This window comes from Sprattus sprattus (genome assembly GCF_963457725.1).
Source record: "Sprattus sprattus genome assembly, chromosome: 19".
Lineage (NCBI taxonomy): Eukaryota > Metazoa > Chordata > Actinopteri > Clupeiformes > Clupeidae > Sprattus > Sprattus sprattus.
The window spans coordinates 26,514,631-26,534,858 of NC_137917.1; the positions used below are offsets into that span (position 1 = coordinate 26,514,631).

General features: G+C 47.1%; 4 protein-coding genes across 4 annotated transcripts in view; 2 read left to right on the top strand and 2 right to left on the bottom strand.

Moving 5' to 3' along the window:
* Positions 1-496: 496 nt before the first annotated feature.
* Positions 497-6,779, top strand: zhx1 (zinc fingers and homeoboxes 1). The gene is made up of 3 exons (XM_080857557.1): positions 497-810; positions 1,388-1,698; positions 2,023-6,779. The coding sequence occupies exons 2-3, from the start codon at positions 1,536-1,538 to the stop codon at positions 4,416-4,418; spliced, it is 2,559 nt and encodes an 852-aa protein (XP_080713683.1). The 5' UTR covers positions 497-810; positions 1,388-1,535; the 3' UTR covers positions 4,419-6,779.
* A 265-nt stretch (positions 6,780-7,044) lies between these two features.
* cUnh8orf76 (chromosome Un C8orf76 homolog) lies at positions 7,045-10,368 on the top strand. The gene is made up of 6 exons (XM_080857566.1): positions 7,045-7,248; positions 7,348-7,443; positions 7,625-7,771; positions 8,516-8,856; positions 9,258-9,390; positions 9,655-10,368. The coding sequence occupies exons 1-6, from the start codon at positions 7,144-7,146 to the stop codon at positions 9,820-9,822; spliced, it is 990 nt and encodes a 329-aa protein (XP_080713692.1). The 5' UTR covers positions 7,045-7,143; the 3' UTR covers positions 9,823-10,368.
* A 149-nt stretch (positions 10,369-10,517) lies between these two features.
* fam83a (family with sequence similarity 83 member A) lies at positions 10,518-12,327 on the bottom strand (the record flags this gene model as incomplete). The annotated part of the gene is made up of 4 exons (XM_080858125.1): positions 10,518-11,172; positions 11,288-11,412; positions 11,571-11,738; positions 11,815-12,327. The coding sequence occupies 4 exons, from the start codon at positions 12,325-12,327 to the stop codon at positions 10,518-10,520; spliced, it is 1,461 nt and encodes a 486-aa protein (XP_080714251.1).
* A 774-nt stretch (positions 12,328-13,101) lies between these two features.
* tbc1d31 (TBC1 domain family, member 31) overlaps positions 13,102-20,228 on the bottom strand; it is a gene marked incomplete at its 5' end in the record, with an annotated part of 16,842 nt that continues 9,715 nt past the window's right edge. The window contains 7 exons of the mRNA XM_080857556.1: positions 13,102-13,267; positions 14,108-14,251; positions 14,958-15,165; positions 16,394-16,588; positions 17,755-17,895; positions 18,065-18,157; positions 19,137-19,272. Of these exons, the coding sequence (XP_080713682.1) occupies positions 13,128-13,267; positions 14,108-14,251; positions 14,958-15,165; positions 16,394-16,588; positions 17,755-17,895; positions 18,065-18,157; positions 19,137-19,272 (1,057 nt within the window). The 3' untranslated portion in view covers positions 13,102-13,127. The remainder of the gene's footprint in view (positions 13,268-14,107; positions 14,252-14,957; positions 15,166-16,393; positions 16,589-17,754; positions 17,896-18,064; positions 18,158-19,136; positions 19,273-20,228) is intronic.

Consider the following 20,228-nt stretch of genomic DNA (forward strand, 5'->3'; position numbering starts at 1 on the left):
ACTGAAAAAAAAATTCCCAATTGTGCTATTAGACATATCCTTACGTTTAAGTGGACCAGGATATGTTAAGAAGTGCAAATGTTACCAGGCCTGAAATAACAACAACAAGTGTCGCATACAGAGTAGCATCGGTAAGTCTTCCTCTTATCTAAACATCACCATTACATTGTTGTATATCGAGGCTTTGTTTTCCCCCCCATCAAAATTACTCGCTGCACACTGACATTTAATCTAACTATTTGATTAGATGACACGTATGACTAAGCTAAATAACACGTTTTAGATAAATATGAAAATAAAGTTTGCATTCTACAACGGAGTTGCATCTGGGGCAATTAATAACAAGAACTCTGGTTTCACGACCTATTTAAGTTACGGCGGGGAGTCGCCGGGCTATGACGTAACGACGTAGTACATTGACAGTGGTGACGCCTGATCATTAAAAACTGCCATTAAAATGAACAGAAATTATCAATATCTCCATCGAGAACATGATGCATTCGCAGCGAGTTAGGTGAGCCATTCGCCACCCGACTTAATGCTCAGGCTTCAGAGAACGATCAGTGAATTTTGTACTGTTTCAAATGGAAACATGTACAGTGTTTTTCTGAGACTGTAGATAGCGGTAGACTCAGTTCGCTGCCTCCACAGCTTCCGAGAACCCGCAAGCTAGCGAGCTAGCTTCATTGCTGCAGCCTGAACCTCTGAAACAACGCAGGGAGGCAACAAGCAGACAAGAGCGGAAGACACGTCGCAGTAGGCAGCATTGAATCCTCCGTTGTGTAGCAAGGGCTGAGGCTGTCTGCCCCGGTAAGTTGGGTAGCTAGCATCACAGTTCACTGTAGAACGTTTGTCAGTTGTTTATGAATTCTTTTCAAGTGGTTATAAATAAAACCGTCTCTGTCTGAAATATTCGCGCATATTTCCATTTAGCCAATGTTAGCTTGAAAGTATTGGCATTGATTCACTAGGGAGATTAATGTGTTTGACTGTTGAATGTTAATACTTCCTGAGCTGGATGCAAGTAGCATAATGTTGCACGCCTGGTTTTACTTAGCCCACAATGCATAACGTCAACAGTTAGCCAGACAACCACGTTTGAGATCAGACGCAAGTTACATTTGAACGTCCATACGTACATGCTTCTCTAGATCCCTCTAACAGTGTCAACATGTGTTTAAAATCAGTGCTTCAGAATTATGTCTTGGCGCAAATCGGACAGATTGAGTGATTTATAACAGAATCACACCGTTTATGTGCACTGAAACTCAGAAAAATAATTGTGTGCCAGTTCATTCATAGACAAAAACCTGTGAAAAAAATACCTTTACCCAAATCGAAGAGACATGGTGTTTTAAATGACATCGGATCTCTTTTTGTTTTGCAGGAAATACAGATGAACTGTTGAAATTACCCTGGCCACTGGCGTGTGAGGCCAGCTGTCTCACAGACAGGGCAGTAAACACTCATCCTCTCACACACAAACACACACACACCTACATTTCAATCAGCTTTCTTTTGGTGCCGTAAGCTAAATGGCAAGCAGGAGAAAGTCCACGACCCCTTGCATGGTCCTCCCGTCAGATGTGGAGCAGGACCCCGACATGGAGGCCATGGATGCAAGCGAGGGAGCAGGGATGGGCATCACAGAGGCGGGGCCCACGGAGGGAGCAGTCCCACCTGCCGACCTGGAACCAGGTGAGGGGCTGTTGTGAATGCTTCCACAAGATTAAATTGTTTCACTTGTCAGTTTGCTGGTTGCCAGTTTATGTCCAGCCAGAAAAGGAATTAATCTCACAGATTCATAGTTAGATGCATTTAAATAACAATAATAATAATAATAATAATAATAATAATAATGTATTTAATTTGTAACGCACTCTTCATTCAGAAGAATCTCAGAGTGCCATTTCACAATTCACTGCTGTATGGGACATTGACTCTGTTTCTTTATGAGGCTATATTCACAGAGAAACTCCTTTGCTAACTCTTCAGTACTCTGTTGTTGTAAATGTATTTCAGAGCATGACGGGCGTCACTTCACTGGTGAGGACAGCTTCGCCCGCATGAAGCGCCAAAGCCAAACCGCAATCCTGGATCCCTCACCCCCAGACCTCACCTACGAGGGTGGCTTTCCTCAGCCTGACATGGAGGACAGCGAAGACCCGTCAGCGTCGAGCATTTCACTCAGCAAGACCCCGATCATGAAGATGAAGAGCAAATCGGAGCCCAAGAGGATTGCTATGTCACTGAAAGGTGCCGACGAGGGGGACACCGTGCCGGACAGCGATGGTGAGCAGGAGCCCATGGACGCGTCGTCTGCGGTGGCCTCCGTACCTGCCGAGATGTTCAGCCAGATCCATGTCGATCCCACCAGGTCCAATATCCTCGTCAACATTCCCAGTCCTCTGGTGGCCGACGGCAAGAAGACGGTGTTCAACCAGGCCACTGTTCTCCCCGCCGGGCTGGCCCAGGTCCTGTCCGCCTTACAGGCTCAGCAAAGTGCCCAAGCCCAGCTCCTGATCCCCGTCAGCAGCATCCCCACCTACAACACTGCCATGGACACGAACGCAGTCCTGGCCAACACCTACAAGAAGTTCCCGTACCCGTCTGTTTCGGAGATCATGGGGCTGTCCGCTCAGACCAAGTTCAGCGAAGAGCAGATCAAAATCTGGTTCTCTGCCCAGCGACTGAAGCACGGTGTCAGCTGGACCCCCGAGGAGGTGGAGGACGCCAGGCGGAAGCAGTTCAACGGCACGGTGCACACGGTGCCTCAGACGATCACGGTTATCCCGGCGCATCATCTCTCGGCCGCCAACGGCTTGCAGTCCATCCTCCAGACATGCCAGATAGTGGGCCAACCAGGCCTGGTGTTGACTCAGGTGGGCACGGCCAACAGCTTACCTGTCTCCACCCCTATAACGTTGACCGTGGCAGGAGTCCCGACTCAAGCCCAAGCCCCTAAGGTTATCAGTAGTCAGGCCAGCCCTGCTATGAGCGAGACCAAGAGGGCTACCACTGTCCAGCCCCCATCCCTTACCCCACAGGAGAACTCGGCCCTCAGTGCAGACCACTTCGGTATGAGGCCCAAGAAGTCTAAAGAGCAGCTGGCAGAACTGAAGGCCAGCTACCTAAAAAATCAGTTTGCCAGCGACGCGGAGATCGCTCGTCTGATGAAACTCACAAGTTTGACTAAGGGCGAGATTAAGAAGTGGTTCAGTGACACGCGTTACAACCAGCGGAACTCCAAGAACAACAACGTCATAGTTTTCCATGAGAATGCCCGGCCTAACAACAACAGTGGTCCCATCGTCATTGATTCCAGTGATGAGACACCTCAGTCCCCCACACCCTCCCCCACACCTGTTGTCAAGGAGAAGGAGACACGTCCAAAGACCTGGAACCCTTTCCCGGACTTCACGCTCCAGAAGTTTAAGGAAAAGACACCCGAGCAGCTGGTGGTTTTGGAGGAGAGCTACCAGAAAGGTGACACGCCCACAGACGACGAGCTGAATAGACTAAGGGCCGAAACCAAACTCACCAGGCGAGAGATTGACGCCTGGTTCACAGAAAAACGGAAAACCCCATCTGTGGTGGCGTCCGCAACGACAACGGCGGACCAGACTGACCTAAAAGGTGACAAGTCCGAGGGGGAGTCCAGGAAGGGGAGCCAGACTCCACCCGGTGCGAGACGGTCTAGCAAAGACAAAGTTACGAAGAAAACCCCTGAGCAGTTGCACGTTTTGAAGAGTGCCTTTGTGCGGACGCAGTGGCCGACCACTGAAGAGTACGACAAGTTGGCCGACGAGAGCGCTTTGCCGAGGTCCTACATAGTCAACTGGTTCGGTGACACCCGGTACGCTTGGAAGAACGGGAACCTCAAGTGGTATTTTTACTACCAGAGCGGGAACGTCGAGGGCATGAACGGGAACAAGAACAGGAAGAGGAGGGTGCGGAACCGAGGCTGGGGGAGGTCCCGCAACCGGAGGCCCAAGAAGAGCGCCGACCTCGAGAAACCGCCACCAATCAAGTTCAAGAGCGGCAAAGATTCCCTCAAGGAATACTACCTAAAGCACAAGTTCCTCAACGAGCAGGACTTAGACGAGCTGGTGGCCAAGTCCAACATGAGTTACGAGCAGGTGAGGGAGTGGTTTACCGAGATCCGCAGGAAAGTGGACACAGGCGTGGATCCCTTCCAGGACACGGCTGTAGCGGAGGAGCCAGAGGAGGAGGAAGAGTCGCAGGAAGAAAGCGAGGCGGTAGTTGAAGCCGAAAGCGCTGAAACTGGCGGAGGGGACGGTGACGGGGACGGGGAGGGGGGTGAGGGCGAGGAAGACGACGACGACACTGACGACAGTGAAACCTGGGAGCCTCCACAGACTGTCAGAAAAACTGAGTCGGGTTCTGAAGAACAGTGAAGGGGGCAGATGGCGGTTGTCGACGGATACAGCACATGTTTTAAGTTCAGTATCGTCAGTGTGATTTAAGAAGCACTGCCTGACTGTGAGACTCCCACTATTACCTGCCACCCTCACGTGTCACACCTTACACACCTAATCATTCAAGCATTTTAGGCCTGTGTTAGTTCTCACGCTTTAAAATGAATGACGACCATTCGAGAAAAAAAACGAACATTGAACACTGATTGTCAGAAACCCACTCACAACCAGAGTAGCAGTATTTCACATCACGAAGAATTCTAATCAAACGAATTTGAGTATCTGCTAAACATAATCAGCACATTTCTCACACGTGCAATTGAATTATTATTATTATTACTAAGTGTATTTTGATTCCCCCTGAGGAACACCGTTTGCTAATGTACTGAAAAGAGGGAGCAGGGGAAGGATTACTGTAAAGGGGTTTGTCTGCTACTCGCAAGGAGGACCTGTGGTGCCAAAGCTACTCTGTTGAATGTTCTGCTCCCCTGTGCTAACGAGAGGTGTCCACTAGGGGGAGTATGCATGATTTGTGCGGTCTCCAGAGCCAGGAGCTGGCAGGTCCACACACAATTAGGCACTTTGTCAACCACTTGTATTATTGAATAGTGGTTTAAAAAAAGAGAGACACTTGACTAGCCACCTTAATTCTCAAGAACCATCTGATGGTTTTGAGAGACCAAACATTTATTGACATAAGATCATGTACCAGAGAGAGAGAGGGGAAAAAAACAAGCACCTTTAGCCTCTGGTGCCCTCAAAAGCTGTCGAGTGGCTAAGAGAAGACCGTATATGACCTTATCCCACCTTATACTGACAATGATCTGTAAAGTGAAACAGCACAACCAAGAAACAACCAATGAAGAGCTGTGGCTATAGCTGCTTGTAGTCTATCAGACCTGCACTATGTGGATGGTATTTTTAATCTTCTTAATTGCCCTGTTCGTTGTCTTTGTGTTTTTTTTTTAGTATGATAATCATGTAAAACAGCTAATTGCCCAGTGCCTGTGTGTAAGGGGGAGTGGAGCCGACTCAACTGGACTGTTTCAAAGCCAGTCTTTTCTAATTTGTGTCTAGATTGCATGTTGCTTTCTATTGTTCCGCGCAAAGTAGGATGTAGGATTGTACAGCTTCTCTCTTCCCCTGGTCTCGTTTTCCTTTTCTCCTCTCTTGTCTCGGGAAGCCACAGCGAGCTCTACCTTTGTGTGTGTTTCAGAGTGTGTGTTCTAATGTTATTGATCTATTCAACTAGATGAAATTAATCCAGCTAAAACTTTTATGAATACTGTTTCAACTACACCATTCTGAAGTTTTTTCATCCAGAAGATCAATATAATTGCCTTGAAAAGACACTTTGACGTGCACCCCAGCATAGTGTGATGACTTTAAAGTGATTTAGTAGAATCTCGTTACCATTAAGCATGGTATAGATCCCTGGTTTCCATTCTATTTGCATGAAAATTTTACCATATTGGCATTACTGAAAATCGACATTGACTTCCCAGTTCAGCATGCAATAACCATCAGTTAGTCACAGGACAAGGGTTTTCTCATTTTGTACATACATGGTCTTTTATGGTCCCAAATTTTACAAGTAGTTTTTAATAGTTTTATATATGTTTATATGTATTATGATGAAACCCACCTTGAATTTACTTGCTTCGTTTTATGGTATGCTGTGGATGATTGAAAGTAATCGGTGCAGATAGGTGACGTTGCAGCTTTTCAGAAGAGGAATTGATGTAGATTCAGATCTGAAGTTGAACTCATTTGAATCATTTCAGTTTTTAGTTTAGCTTCCGAGTGCATTTTTCTGGTAGGGTAGAGTTCCCTTTAACCATACTACCATATTGTACAGTTGAGGTAATGAGTGTGTGGTGGTAAGTACTGTCTTAACAAAGTAGCTCATAATTTTAACCCCTTGTGTCCTATTTTTCAAACTAGAAGTCCACTGGTTGCGCAAGCTTGGTCTCTAGTTTGATCATTAATTGCTTCTAGAAACACTTTATTTTGGAGTTTGTGTCAGTGCAGAATAATTGGTGGGTTTTAATGAAAAATACCTGTTGGCCTTTCAACAAAGTAATTTCGCAGTGAACACATTGGTACTAGACGTAAGACTAATGTATTTGTTAAAATATATCAGTGTTGAATCTAATGGCTCATTGCATTTTAGTTCAGACACTTTAAAATGCTCAGCAAAGTTACCGAAAACTTGGAACCATCACTGAAGTATAACTGTTTTCACTGTCATTGATTTTGATGAGCCTGGATTGATATTCTGCAGGCACCTCTGCTGTCAGTGTCAAAAGCTTTATTCCCCTGAGCCATAGGCCTTGTGCAATGCTATTAATTTAAATTGAATTGTCCTTCTAGGCTGTGGCTTGATTTAGACAAAAAAATATATATTTTATACTTGTTTGAGGATCAAACAAATAAATTTGAATGAAAAAGTCTTGTGTTCCCTGCAGATTGATTTTTTTATTTAAAAGGCAAGCGTATGGCCTTCAGTCATTGGGTCACAGAGAAGGACGCGTTTAAGAGTAGGAACCTTTCTTCATTCCCTTGTTTCCTTACGGAGTATCCTCAGTAGGACGTCACATGCGACACTACTGTTTACAGAACAGGCTGACATGAGTTGAACGTGCTTTTGAAGATATTTTATGTGAATAGTTTTTCATTGAGGTATTAATGCTACTGTTGAGACATGGAGATTTTGGGCAGCAACTTCGACGACTCTGTGTTTGCTGAAACAAGGAATAGGGTCTCGGTCGTTCTTCCTTCTTACAATGCTAAGTTCCATGAAGCTCAGGTAAGTTTAAAGGGAAGGATGATTTTATTCAAGATTATTTAAAGAAAACCAGGTGCAATAGAATGAACTACGGACTTATTATAATCCCTTCTAATGAAGTGGTTCTGCGAAGATGATGATACCGACGATATGTTGGAGAAACAGAAAGTCTACAAATTTCGGGCCGACCTGGCATACAGACGGAAACAGTATCAGGTAAGCAGCAGGCTACATTATATTCCCTCACTATAAACATACTTTTGCTGCTCAATCATTAGCGATTCAACATTGCCTGATATGAGGACCTTTTGCTTTACGTTTGAATGTGCAGAATTCGAAAAAAAAAAAAAAAATGTAATAGGCTTAATATGCTGTTTTGTCTATGCATTGAACCTAGACTGCCTTCAGTGACTACACAACTTGCCTGTCACTTATCCCTGCCGGTGGGAATATGGCAATCAAGCGGGATGTTCTCGAGGGGATGGCGCGCTGCAGTTGTCAACTTGGCAGACCAGAGCAAGCTCAGGAACTAACGGAAAAACTTGTAAGATCTGGAACGTCAGAGGGTTCCGCTTTCTGTCTTTTTCTAATAGCCTACATTTCTGATTACGGCACACTGTAAACTGTTTGTTGATGTTGTTAAGTGTGAATAACACGTGTGACATCGGGACATGTTCCCTGCTCACAAGCCCCTAGAGATCTATTTCCTAGTTGAATCTCCAGTATTCTTTTTGGTGTCTCAGCACATTAACTAGTAAAGAATTAGCACTACATCACAGTTCTCATTACAGAAACTTTTCAAGATTTTACTCAAAGCTCAGTTAGTCTTGATCACTCAAAACCGACCAGCCTTATTTGAGGCTTGTGGTTCCCATGCAACTTTCAGAGGCACAAATTCCATGGGATATGGGGGCTTACGTAACGGAGTTGAAACACTAGGGGGCAGAATTAGCCAGATTTTCCAGGTTGCTTGTATGTTGTTCTGGACCAGAGCATGATGGCTGTTTTCTTTTCATGTGTAAAATACCTGTGAATTACTCAAACATTTACTCAGTCATAAACAGTGTTGTATGGGTGACACGTGGAAGCAGCACACACTTTAAAAACGGCATAATTTTCTTTCTATGTCGTTTTCTATTTCTTATGTAAAGTAGTATTTATTGTTACAGCAGGTTTTTATTGCTCTTAGCTTGAATGTCTCTCCCTTGAACGTCGCTTTGGACAAAAGCGTCTGCTAAATGACTTAATGTCAATCATGTTTGTATCGGATTGTGTTGACTGACTTTAGAGGAAGGAGGCTACAAACACCTGCCTGCTCACCAACGTGCTGCTAGTGGAACTGAGCATCGGCGAGAGTTTTGGCAACGCCAGGGCTGCCGTCGGTGCGGCGCAGCAGCTGTGCTCCCTCCACCCGTTCAACCCCTGGCACTGGCTGAAGCTCGCCGCAGTCTGCCACGCTCGGCTGGACTCCCTCGGCTCCACCGCGTCACCTGGCGCCTCTTCAGCCCATCCGGTCACGGGTCCATTGAGGTCAGAGGAGGAGGAGGAGACGACGACGGGGGCCATGGAGCCGCAGAGGGAGAAGAGGGAGCTCTGGGTGAAGGCCTGCATGGGTTTCATTCGAACAAGGTGATTGGTGGTTTTATGGTTCTCTCTACAGCTGGATTACCTTGACAACCTTGTGGCAGTTCTGTATTTTAGCCATTTAGTTGTTTTTCCTTATATCTTTACGTGTTGATCATATGCATTTATTTTTCTTGTGACAGTTCTGTATTTAAGCCATTTAGTTGTTTTCCTTATATCTTTACGTGTTGATCGTATGCATTTAATTTTCTTGTGACAGTTCTGTATTTAAGCCATTTAGTTGTTTTCCTTATATCTTTACGTGTTGATCATATGCATTTATTTTTCTTGTGACAGTTCTGTATTTAAGCCATTTAGTTGTTTTCCTTATATCTTTACGTGTTGATCGTATGCATTGCTGAGCTGTTGCTGCTAGAGGATTGAATGACGAGGTGTTGTTCTCCCAGGCTCCTGGTGGCCATACTGCGGATCCAGCAGTCGTCCTTCGTGCTGCAGACCAGCGAGCGAGCGGTGCTGGAGGCAGACGAGGCCCTAATGAGGCTGGAGCCCTCGGAAAGAACCGTCCAGGTCATTGAACAGGTCAGAGCTCACACATGGTTATGTTTTTATTGGCCAGTCAGGTTCAATGCAGAGCAATCAATGCCAAGTTAAGCTTGCAAGTGTTTGCCTATTACCTGTAAGAGGGTCAAACCTGCCATCCAGTCATTTGGCACGTTTTTAAAGCTTTTACACCCTCTTGCCTTCAGTAATCCTTGGTCTTAAATTTAAGTTTCTTTATTTGAGTTTTCTTGATTTACAAGAGCGGAAATAAATAACCCCACAAAATGAATATTTCGCTCCTAGGTGATGTCAGAAGACCTCAACCCGGAGAAGATGAGGGAGGAGAACCAGGATGGGGAGAGTCTCGTTGGGAACATCAACCTGAAGGACTTTGAGGAGCGCTGGTGGGACAGGCTGGTGTATGCAGGCTTGCTGGAGGAGGAAGAGGACAGGACACCGAAGGCCAGGTGACGAGGTGCTCCAGGCTGGTGTGTGCAGGCTTGCTGGAGGAGGGAGAGGGACGAGGCAGTGTTACAGAGAACAGAACACAGGAGGCTAGGTGACGAGGACGACAGACACAGGCTGGTGTGTGCAGGCTTGCTGGAGGAGGGAGAGGGACAGGGCTGTGTTACAGAGAACAGAACACAGGAGGCTAGGTGACGAGGACGACAGACACAGGCTGGTGTGTGCAGGCTTGCTGGAGGAGGGAGAGGGACGAGGCAGTGTTACAGAGGACAGGACATAAGAGGGAGAGGGACGAGGACAGGACACAGGAGGGAGAGGGACGAGGACGACGAAGACACACTAAATGTATTTATTTAGTAGTTGAAATATTCACATGCATATCTCATGTTTGTGAGGGTCAGCAGACCTGGAATGAGTAAAGATTGTACAAGGACATTTTCATGGAATGGTGCTGTTGGATTGTTTTTATGTTTTCAGGCATATAAGTATAAATTTATGTATTTTATCTATTTTTTTTTTTAAAGTTCTGTAATAAAGAGCCTGCCCAACCAATTTGTGTTTTTTTTTTCCACAATAAATTGTAAAACATTCTCCATGCAAGCCTAAACTGTACATCATGAATAATGAATTGGCTAATGCAGAAACATTCAAGTCAAGCACTACAGTAGTACGTAGGTGGGTTCCATTCCTCCAAGCAGAAGTCATTGTAGTGTTGAGGACCAGTGTGCTGTCTGCGGAACACTGGTAAAAAGGTGGTTGCCGTTGGTGACGGCGGGTCGCCAGGGCAACGCTGACACACCGTGATTCCAGGGGAAGGAAGAGTGCCGCTGGTTGAGGAGCCACTGGAGCCTCGGCGGGAGAGCAGTGGTGGGGTTTTGCTGAAGCCCGGGGCCTGGTCCGGCTGGAGCTGGCCGCAGAAGCAGGAGAGCAGCGCTGGGGTTCTGCTGAACCCAGGGGCCCGGACCAGCTGGAGCTTGGAAGGGGGCGGACGTCACCGTCTGATATCTAGGTTGGGTTGCTGTGGAGCTCAACTGGCTTTCAGGGCTGGGTGATCCTGGGGGTCCTAGGACTGCGGTGACATCTTGCCTGGGTTCAGTGGAGTGCTGGACAGCTGGTTGTTGTTCTCCTAACGTGGTGGTGGTGGTGGTGGAGCTTGTCGTGGCTGGCTGGGTATGTAAACTCTTGGTGTCCAGGTACAGTTGAAGGCTGTTGAGGTTTCCCGTCGCAGGGAACTCTTGCATTGACATAGAGGCTGCGTAGAGTCGACGGAACTCAAGGTCAAAGGGCGCGACCCCACCACTACCCTTAAAGAGCATGACCAGGCTTCTGTGCACCTGCCACGACAACCAAGTGAAGCTGAGGAGGAAGACGAGTGGGATGGGGAAGAATGGGAACAAATGAGTATATCTGGGTTCATCTGTGTGTGGATCCATATAGTACCTAAAGGCAGGCTCATGAGTTTCTCTGGTACCTGTATGATCCAACAAGCACTTGTGTGCAGTCGGCAATGATGAACTTTTCCTGATTTTGACCGGTGAATTTCCTCCCAGACTTGGCACAGTAAGTCTCCCCAGGCACAATACGAACAGACATCCTCTGCAGGATAAAGATCACTTGTCAGCCATTTAGTCTTGCACACAGAAATAACAATCCATATCTTTATCATCTTAATGTAGCCATATTGTGGAATATTTTATGCTGTGATAATACATCATGTTCAAATGATTTTGATTTTAAAGGAACAGACAACTCACTGTGAGATGGGTAGTGTTGATCTGTAGATTGTTACACATCTCTACAAAAAGGGGTAGGTTCAGGTGGTCTAGTAAAAGGTAGACGGACACATTGCGCTTCCTCATTGCTTCGAGTATGTCACAGAAAATCTCGACGTCACTGAACGTATCCATGACTATGGCCAGAACCTGTATGCAGAGATTTACAGTCAACCGACTGATCTTAGATTTAAATATGTACTGTGTTGTTGTTTTTTTTACTTACCGTAGTGGCCTTGCTAATAAACTCACGCAGCAGATCTTTCGTGCGTGCAGAGCCATTGGTTTGAAAGTGTACATCAACAGAAGCTTCTCCCTGCAGATAATGACTCAAGTCTTCCACTTGCAGCCCCGTTGGGGTGCTTTCTGTATCCGACGGAAAATACGTCTGGGAGTCACAAAGAGAGCCTGATGCCTCCGGTGCATCTTTATAATCTTCATCGTCCTTAGAGATGCCGGACACGGTTTCCAATATATTTCCTAGGATGTATTTCTTCTCCTTCCAAGACAAAAAGTCGACTTCTCCGTCTTTAGCCAGGGCCTCATGGTAGGCATCCAGGCCACCATCCAGCAGTGCGTCGGTAGCCAGGCGAGCACTCTCGTTGTGGCTTAGGTCGACGCTGGTCACCTGGAGAGACCGATATCGCATGCCCTGTAGTCGTCTCCTCACCTTGCCTACAGGTGTAGGTTGGAGGTAGGACTGTTGGAAAGTGGAGAACCCACCATTTCTCCAGTCCATGTCTACATCAACTTGACTCCGGGATCCGCTTGTTCCTCTGAAATTTGTCCTTTATTAGTTCATTATATTTTAACCGAGAAAAATAGGCGCTGACTAGAATAATCGATGGAACGTTCTGCTCTTTAATGATCTCGTTGAGCATCACGGAGTAAAGAACACCATGCTCTGCGGGCGCGGTCATAACAAGACAGGTGAACCGCCCCGGGGGACAACGTGCCTCAACTTAACGAGCAGAACCTGGGTGACATATGAAAAGTGCCTGTCAGGTATGATCAGCATTTCAGGAGGCAGGCGGATGATTTCTTTCACAATTCACTGCTCCCCACCTTAGCCAGAAGGCCTGCTTTGTGTGCATCTCCCTGCCTGCACACATACATAATACCTGACACTGACTGAGTTGAATTAAGGAAATCACCCAAGGAACAGCACTGATTCAATTACAATGCGTGTTCTGCCAGAAAGCTAGTGGATCAGTGGACACGCTGTTTACCAAATACTCCCAGAGATTGTATAACTCTTCAACTGCGCCACTTAAAAACACATAGTAGACGTCAGAATTAAAAAACAAATGCCAAAGTTTATTTACAACACTGCAAGAATCTACACCATAATGCACATCTCTGAAATAAATTAAAAAAAGACAACAAAGACAAAAGAAATTCAGGCACAAAACCCTTGAGAACACACAAACATGACAAAACATGTACTCTTGTATTGATCTGTCTAGCAAACTTCACAAACCAATATTCAGATGTGTGGAGGGGATGGGGGGGGGGGGGTTCTGGGTACTGTAGTTTATGTCACTGTGAGACAGTGCTGCTGGAGTATGTGCTGCTGGGGCCTGCTTTGGCCCGGGCCAGTTTCTGCCGTAGGTCCCTGACTTCCTTCATCAGCTCGCGCTCCTTACAGTCCAGCTCCGCTCGACCGCGGTCCAGAGAGACTGCAGAGGGACACAGTCCCTTCACACTTTAGTGACGTGACCAATGATTCACAGGGGGTCACATATGTAGCACTAACGCTTGTTTTGATTATACAATTTACATCCTTAAGCCTCTGAGACACCAAACAGATTGGACTAAACTTCTGCAGGTAAATGCACAAGTTACATATGTAGCACTACTGCTTGTTTTGATAGTGGCTGACAATTGACAATTTACATCCTTAAAGGTGCATTAAGGATTAATAGCTATTCGCTAAAGGTATGCTAGCAGCTAAAACTAACGAAATCTCTTGAAATGTGCTGACTTTGACATTATGACAAACTAATTACTCAACGACTGTCCTTACACAGTCAAACATCAATCATGTGCAACACAAGACTAAGCAAGACGGCAAATAAGCTACTTACTAGATCGGCAGAAGGTAATCAAAGTCAGGTCGGCGGGCATCGGCAGGCAAAACTACAGAAGGCAGTTATATGCCTATCGACCCTGCTATGCCATTGGCACGGACGCAATTCTCCATATTAAAAGTCATTGTAGCGCCCCAATTTTTTTTAAGCTGTTATTTTAAGGTTAAACTGCTTATCCTAACCCTAATCCTGAAGCATAATTGTTGCATATTGTGCCTTTAAGCCTCTGAGAAACCAAACAGATTGGACTAAACTTCTACAGGTAAACACACAAGCTACATATGTAGCACTACTGCTTGTTTTGATAGTGGCTGACAATTGACAATTTACATCCTTAAGCCTCTGAGAAACCAAACCGATTGGACTAAACTTCTGCAGGTAAACGCAGAAGCTCCGGGTTGGGCCTCTGGGTGTGTGGGTCATACTCACAGGTAGTGGAGCTCTCTGAGGGAGACCTGTTGAGGTTGTTCAGGCAGACTGGTTTGGCATTGGGTTGCGTGGGCGCTGAACTGGGCCTGCATCCAGGGTCTCTTGTTGGACAGGGGGATGGGAGGTTTCGCTCCCTCAGTCGACCTATCAAGAGAAAGCGTCTCATGTGAACTATAACATGTGTGGCCTCCACTGTATTCTCTTACCCGTCTGCAGTTGTGACCTGACCCATTAGTATACGCTGATATCAAAGGATTCCAGTGCATCAGTCCATGCATAGGGCAGAGGCCTCTAGTAACAACCCCAAAACAACCACGCAAACACAGGCTGCTCCCTACTGTCTACCAGTGAGAGGAAAGCAACATGGCTAACTAGACTTACTATACATCTCCCCGGGCTCTCTATGGTCTACCAGTGAGAGGAAAGCAACATGGCTAACTAGACTTACTATACATCTCCCCGGGCTCTCTATGGTCTACCAGTGAGAGGAAAGCAACATGGCTAACTAGACTTACTATACATCTCACCTGGCTCTCTATGGTCTACCAGTGAGAGGAAAGCAACATGGCTAACTAGACTTACTATACATCTCCCCGGGCTCTCTATGGTCTACCAGTGAGAGGAAAGCAACATGGCTAACTAGACTTACTATACATCTCCCCGGGCTCTCTATGGTCTACCAGTGAGAGGAAAGCAACATGGCTAACTAGACTTACTATACATCTCCCCGGGCTCTCTATGGTCTACCAGTGAGAGGAAAGCAACATGGCTAACTAGACTTACTATACATCTCCCCGGGCTCTCTATGGTCTACCAGTGAGAGGAAAGCAACATGGCTAACTAGACTTACTATACATCTCCCCGGGCTCTCTATGGTCTACCAGTGAGAGGAAAGCAATGTGGCTAGACTTACTATACGTCTCCCCCTGGCTCTTTGGAGGTCTCTGGTAGCCCTGCTCATTGGGGAGCCCCTCCTGATCTCCTCGCGATGACTCCACTGGGGCAGCTGCCTGCTCCTTTTTCTTCTTCTTCTTCTTCTCATCCTCCACCTTCTCCCACTGCCACCACAGAACGAGACACACAGAATGAGTCACACAGAACGAAACACACAGACGAGACACACAGAAGGAGACACTCAGAACGAAACACACAGACGAGACACTCAGAATGAGACACACAGAACGAGACACACAGAACGAAACACACAGAATGAGACACACAGAATGAAACACACAGAAGAGACACACAGACGAGAGACGCAGAACGAGACACACAGACGAGACACACAGAAGAGACACTCAGAATGAGACACACAGAAGGAGACACTCAGAACGAAACACACAGACGAGACACACAGAATGAAACACACAGAATGAGACAGAGACACACAGAATGAGACAGAGACACACAGAAGAGACACACAGAATGAGACACACAGAATGAGACAGAGACACACAGAATGAGACACACAGAATGAGACACACAGAATGAGACAGAGACACACAGAAGAGACACACAGACGAGACACACAGAACGAAACACACAGAATGAGACTCACAGAATGAGACACACATAATGAGACACACAGAATGAGGCAAACATCACAACAGTGGGACCTGAGATCTAACGCACAGCTGGTCCAAGTGCCATTATTTGGGGGGCGTGGCGACATAATTGGCTGCCCACTGCTCCGGGAATGTGTGTGTGTGTGTGTGTGTGTGTGTGCTCACTTCTCCTAGTGTGCATGTGCTAATTGCTCACTGCACCTAGTTTGTGTGTTCACTGCCAACAGGTGGGTTAAAGTCCTAATTTACCCTCAGGGGATTAAGGAAGTGTCTTAAGTGAATACAAATACATTAAATCAAATGATGGCGTAACTTTGTTCATATCAGGAGCCTGTCAGATGATGACGCTTCAAAAACAGTGCCTGCAGCATCAGCTGATTCTCATCTTACTGAAGTCACCAAACTGGCTGTGATGTGTCGCTACCAAACCAAACTGGCTGTGATGTGTCGCTACCAAACCAAACTGGCTGTGATGTGCTCGCTACCAAACCAAACTGGCTCTGATGCGCTCGCTACCAAACTGGCTCTTATGCGCTTGCTACCAAACCAAACTGGCTCTGATGCGCTCGATACCAAACCAAACTGGCTCTGATGTGTCACTACCAAACAAAACTGGCTCTGATGCGCTCGCTACCAAACCAAACTGGCTCTGATGCGCTCGCTACCAAACCAAACTGGCTCTGATGTGTCACTACCAAACCACTGTCATGTGACCTCTGACCTTCCTGCCCTCGGCGGCCATCATGAGTTTGGCGAGCTCCTCCTCTCTGCCGCGGGTCTCCAGGGCCATCTGGCTCAGCAGGTGCTGCCTCCTCTGCTGGTCGGCGTCGGACCGCTCCAGACGCTTCAGAACCTCCGTCTGCCACTCCTGGTCTGGGCCCAGCTGGACCGCCTCCGCCACAGACTCCTCCAGAACCTGAGAACCACCACAGGACAGACAGTACCTTATTACGGTCTGGCACAGAACCACCACAGGACAGACAGTACCTTATTACGGTCTGGCACAGAACCACCACAGGACAGACAGTACCTTATTACGGTCTGGTACAGAACCACCACAGGACAGACAGTACCTTATTACGGTCTGGTACAGAACCACCACAGAACCACCACAGGACAGACAGTACCTTATTATGGTCTGGCACAGAACATGAGAACCACCACAGGACAGACAGTACCTTATTATGGTCTGGCACAGAACCAGCACAGGACAGACAGTACCTTATTATGGTCTGGCACAGAACCAGCACAGAACCACCACAGGACAGACAGTACCTTATTACGGTCTGGTACAGAACCACCACAGAACCACCACAGGACAGACAGTACCTTATTATGGTCTGGCACAGAACATGAGAACCACCACAGGACAGACAGTACCTTATTATGGTCTGGCACAGAACCAGCACAGGACAGACAGTACCTTATTATGGTCTGGCACAGAACCAGCACAGAACCAGCACAGGACAGACAGTACCTTATTATGGTCTGGCACAGAACCACCACAGAACCACCACAGGACAGACAGTACCTTATTATGGTCTGGTACAGAACCGCCACAGAACCACCACAGGACAGACAGTACCTTATTATGGTCTGGACCGAACCACCACAGGACAGAGGGGACAGACTTCACTATCGTCTGGTACCGAATCGCCACAGATCCACCACAGGACAGACAGTACAGTACTTCCTTATGGTCTGGTCTAGAAACACCCATGCAAGGCAAATCTACCTGCCAGACTGCCAGCTGGCTTGTTGGAATGACAGGTGTGGTCTGTCTATCTGTCTTCAACATGACCATGTGCCATGAATATGAATTTAAAGGTGACTAGCACTACTAGTTGCTTATAGAGACATACTTCAGATGCATACGGTCTCTTCAACAGACAGAATTGTAACCAGTACTCCGGTTACCCCCACCATCATAAAGACATGCATCACATTGTGGACCCCCTCGAAAACAAGATGGTACATCTCAAGGGGCTATTCCAGAATTCCCCCCCAAAAAATGATAATAATTGACCGGTGTGATCAGGTGGCTTTACTGGGGATGAATATATCTGACTGTGTGAGGCGTACCCTCTTGGTGTCGTGGGTGAGCTCCTTATCGCTCTGGAGCACATCCCGGAACGCTGTTTCCTCAAGCTCTGCCCGATGTCTGCGGACTCCAAGCTCCGCCTCCACTTCCTGGTTCACCCGCTGTTGCTCCTTCGCTAGTTGCTATGGATACACAGGGATCCAAATCACACTCACGCACCAGCTTTTTTGCAAATAAGGGCATGCAGTGTATAATTTACTTTCCACCCAAAACATCGGAAGAACGGTCAACTTGTGACCATAGCACAATCATCACCTATAGTTATAGAGGCCTAAAGTCACTTCTCCTCACCTGTTCGAAGAGACGTCTCTTGGCATCCAGCTCCATCTGTCTCACTTCGATGTCCTGCACTGCGGCTGCAGTCTCCTGATCGCGTAGAGCCATCTGGACACCAGACAAACCCCAGGAGGACAGTTACACACACAGCAGTACAGTCAGTACAGTAAGACATGAAGACATTCACAACCTTGGACTGTGGAGTCCCTGTCTTATAAAACTTGACTGTGGAAGTTTTTATTTGCCACAACGACTGGAATGACTAATACTGCCATTGCATTTTCCCGACTACACCTAATGTGCCAACACGGATAGAGTTCTGGAGCTACAGGGTTTATTGAAGGTGGGCAGCGTACCCTACTCTGGATCAGATAGAGATCTGGAGCTACGGGATTAAATGAAGATGGGCAGCCAACCTTCCTCTGGATCAGATAGAGCTATTGAGCTACAGGGAGCTATGTGATTAAATGAAGGTGAGTAGCGTACCTTCCTCTGGATCAGATGGAGCTATGGGGCTACAGGGAGCTACGGGATGAAATAAAGGTGGGCAGCTCTGGATCAGATAGAGCTACGGGATTAAATGAAGGTGAGTAGCGTACCTTCCTCTGGATCAGATGGAGCTATGGGGCTACAGGGAGCTACGGGATGAAATAAAGGTGGGCAGCTCTGGATCAGATAGAGCTACGGGATGAAATAAAGGTGGGCAGCTCTGGATCAGATAGAGCTACGGGATGAAATAAAGGTGGGCAGCTCTGGATCAGATAGAGCTACGGGATGAAATAAAGGTGGGCAGCTCTGGATCAGATAGAGCTACGGGATGAAATAAAGGTGGGCAGCTCTGGATCAGATAGAGCTATGGGATTAAATGGCGGTGGGCAGCTCTGGATCAGATAGAGCTACGGGATTAAATGAAGGTGGGCAGCTCTGGATCAGATGGAGCTATGGGGCTATGGAGCTACAGGATTAAATGGCGGTGGGCAGCTCTGGATCAGATGGAGCTATGGGGCTATGGAGCTACGGGATTAAATGGCGGTGGGCAGCTCTGGATCAGATAGAGCTACGGGATGAAATGGCGGCGGCCGCGTACCTTCCTCTGGATCTCGTCGTCCAGCCTCTGCAGCTGCACGGTGCGCTGGTCCTGCTGGTGGTGCAGAAACCTGCGGTGAGTGGCCTCCACCAGCGTCAACTCCTTCAGCTTCAACTCACGCTTCATGGCGGCCAGCCTGTCACAAACACCACCCAATGTTTCAGAACACCACCCAATGTTTCAGAACACCACCCAATGTTTCAGAACACCACCCAATGTTTCAGAACACCACCCAATTCTTCAGAGACACAACCCAATGTTTCACAAACACCAACCAATTCTTCAGAGACACCACCCAATGCTTCAGAACACCACCCAATGCTTCACATACACCACCCAATGCTTCAGAACACGACCCAATGCTTCAGAACACCACCCAATGCTTCAGAACACCACCCAATGCTTCAGAACACCACCCAATGTTTCAGAACACCACCCAATGCTTCAAAGACATAACCCAATGCTTCAGAACACCACCCAATGTTTCACATACACCACCCAATGCTTCAGAACACCACCCAATGCTTCAGAACACCACCCAATGCTTCAGAACACCACCCAATGCTTTAGAATAAACACCCAATGCTTCAGAAACACTACCCAATGCTTCAGAACACCACCCAATGCTTCAGAACACTACCCAATGCTTCAGAACACCACCCAATGCTTCAGAACACTACCCAATGCTTCAGAACACTACCCAATGCTTCAGAACACCACCCAATGCTTCAGAACACCACCCAATGCTTCAGAACACTACCCAATGCTTCAGAACACTACCCAATGCTTCAGAACACCACCCAATGCTTCAAAGACATCACCCAATGCTTCAGAACACCCCCCAATGCTTCAGAACACCACCCAATGCTTAAGAACACTACCCAATGCTTCAGAACACTACCCAATGCTTCAGAACACCACCCAATGCTTAAGAACACTACCCAATGCTTCAGAACACTACCCAATGCTTCAGAACACAACCCAATGCTTCAGAACACAACCCAAGGCTTCAGAACCCCACCCAATGCTTTAGAACACCACCAAATGCTTCAGAACTCTGGAGCGAACGACCCAATGCTTCAGAACTCTGGA

Excerpts from the sequence above, each read along its gene's own strand:
- zhx1 (XM_080857557.1), top strand. The coding sequence starts at position 1,536 with ATGGCAAGCAGGAGAAAGTCCACGACCCCTTGCATGGTCCTCCCGTCA. Across the intron at positions 1,699-2,022 it reads ACCTGCCGACCTGGAACCAG|AGCATGACGGGCGTCACTTC; the intron begins GTGAGGGGCTGT and ends AATGTATTTCAG.
- cUnh8orf76 (XM_080857566.1), top strand. The coding sequence starts at position 7,144 with ATGGAGATTTTGGGCAGCAACTTCGACGACTCTGTGTTTGCTGAAACA. Across the intron at positions 7,444-7,624 it reads ACAGACGGAAACAGTATCAG|ACTGCCTTCAGTGACTACAC; the intron begins GTAAGCAGCAGG and ends CATTGAACCTAG. Across the intron at positions 7,772-8,515 it reads AGGAACTAACGGAAAAACTT|AGGAAGGAGGCTACAAACAC; the intron begins GTAAGATCTGGA and ends GACTGACTTTAG.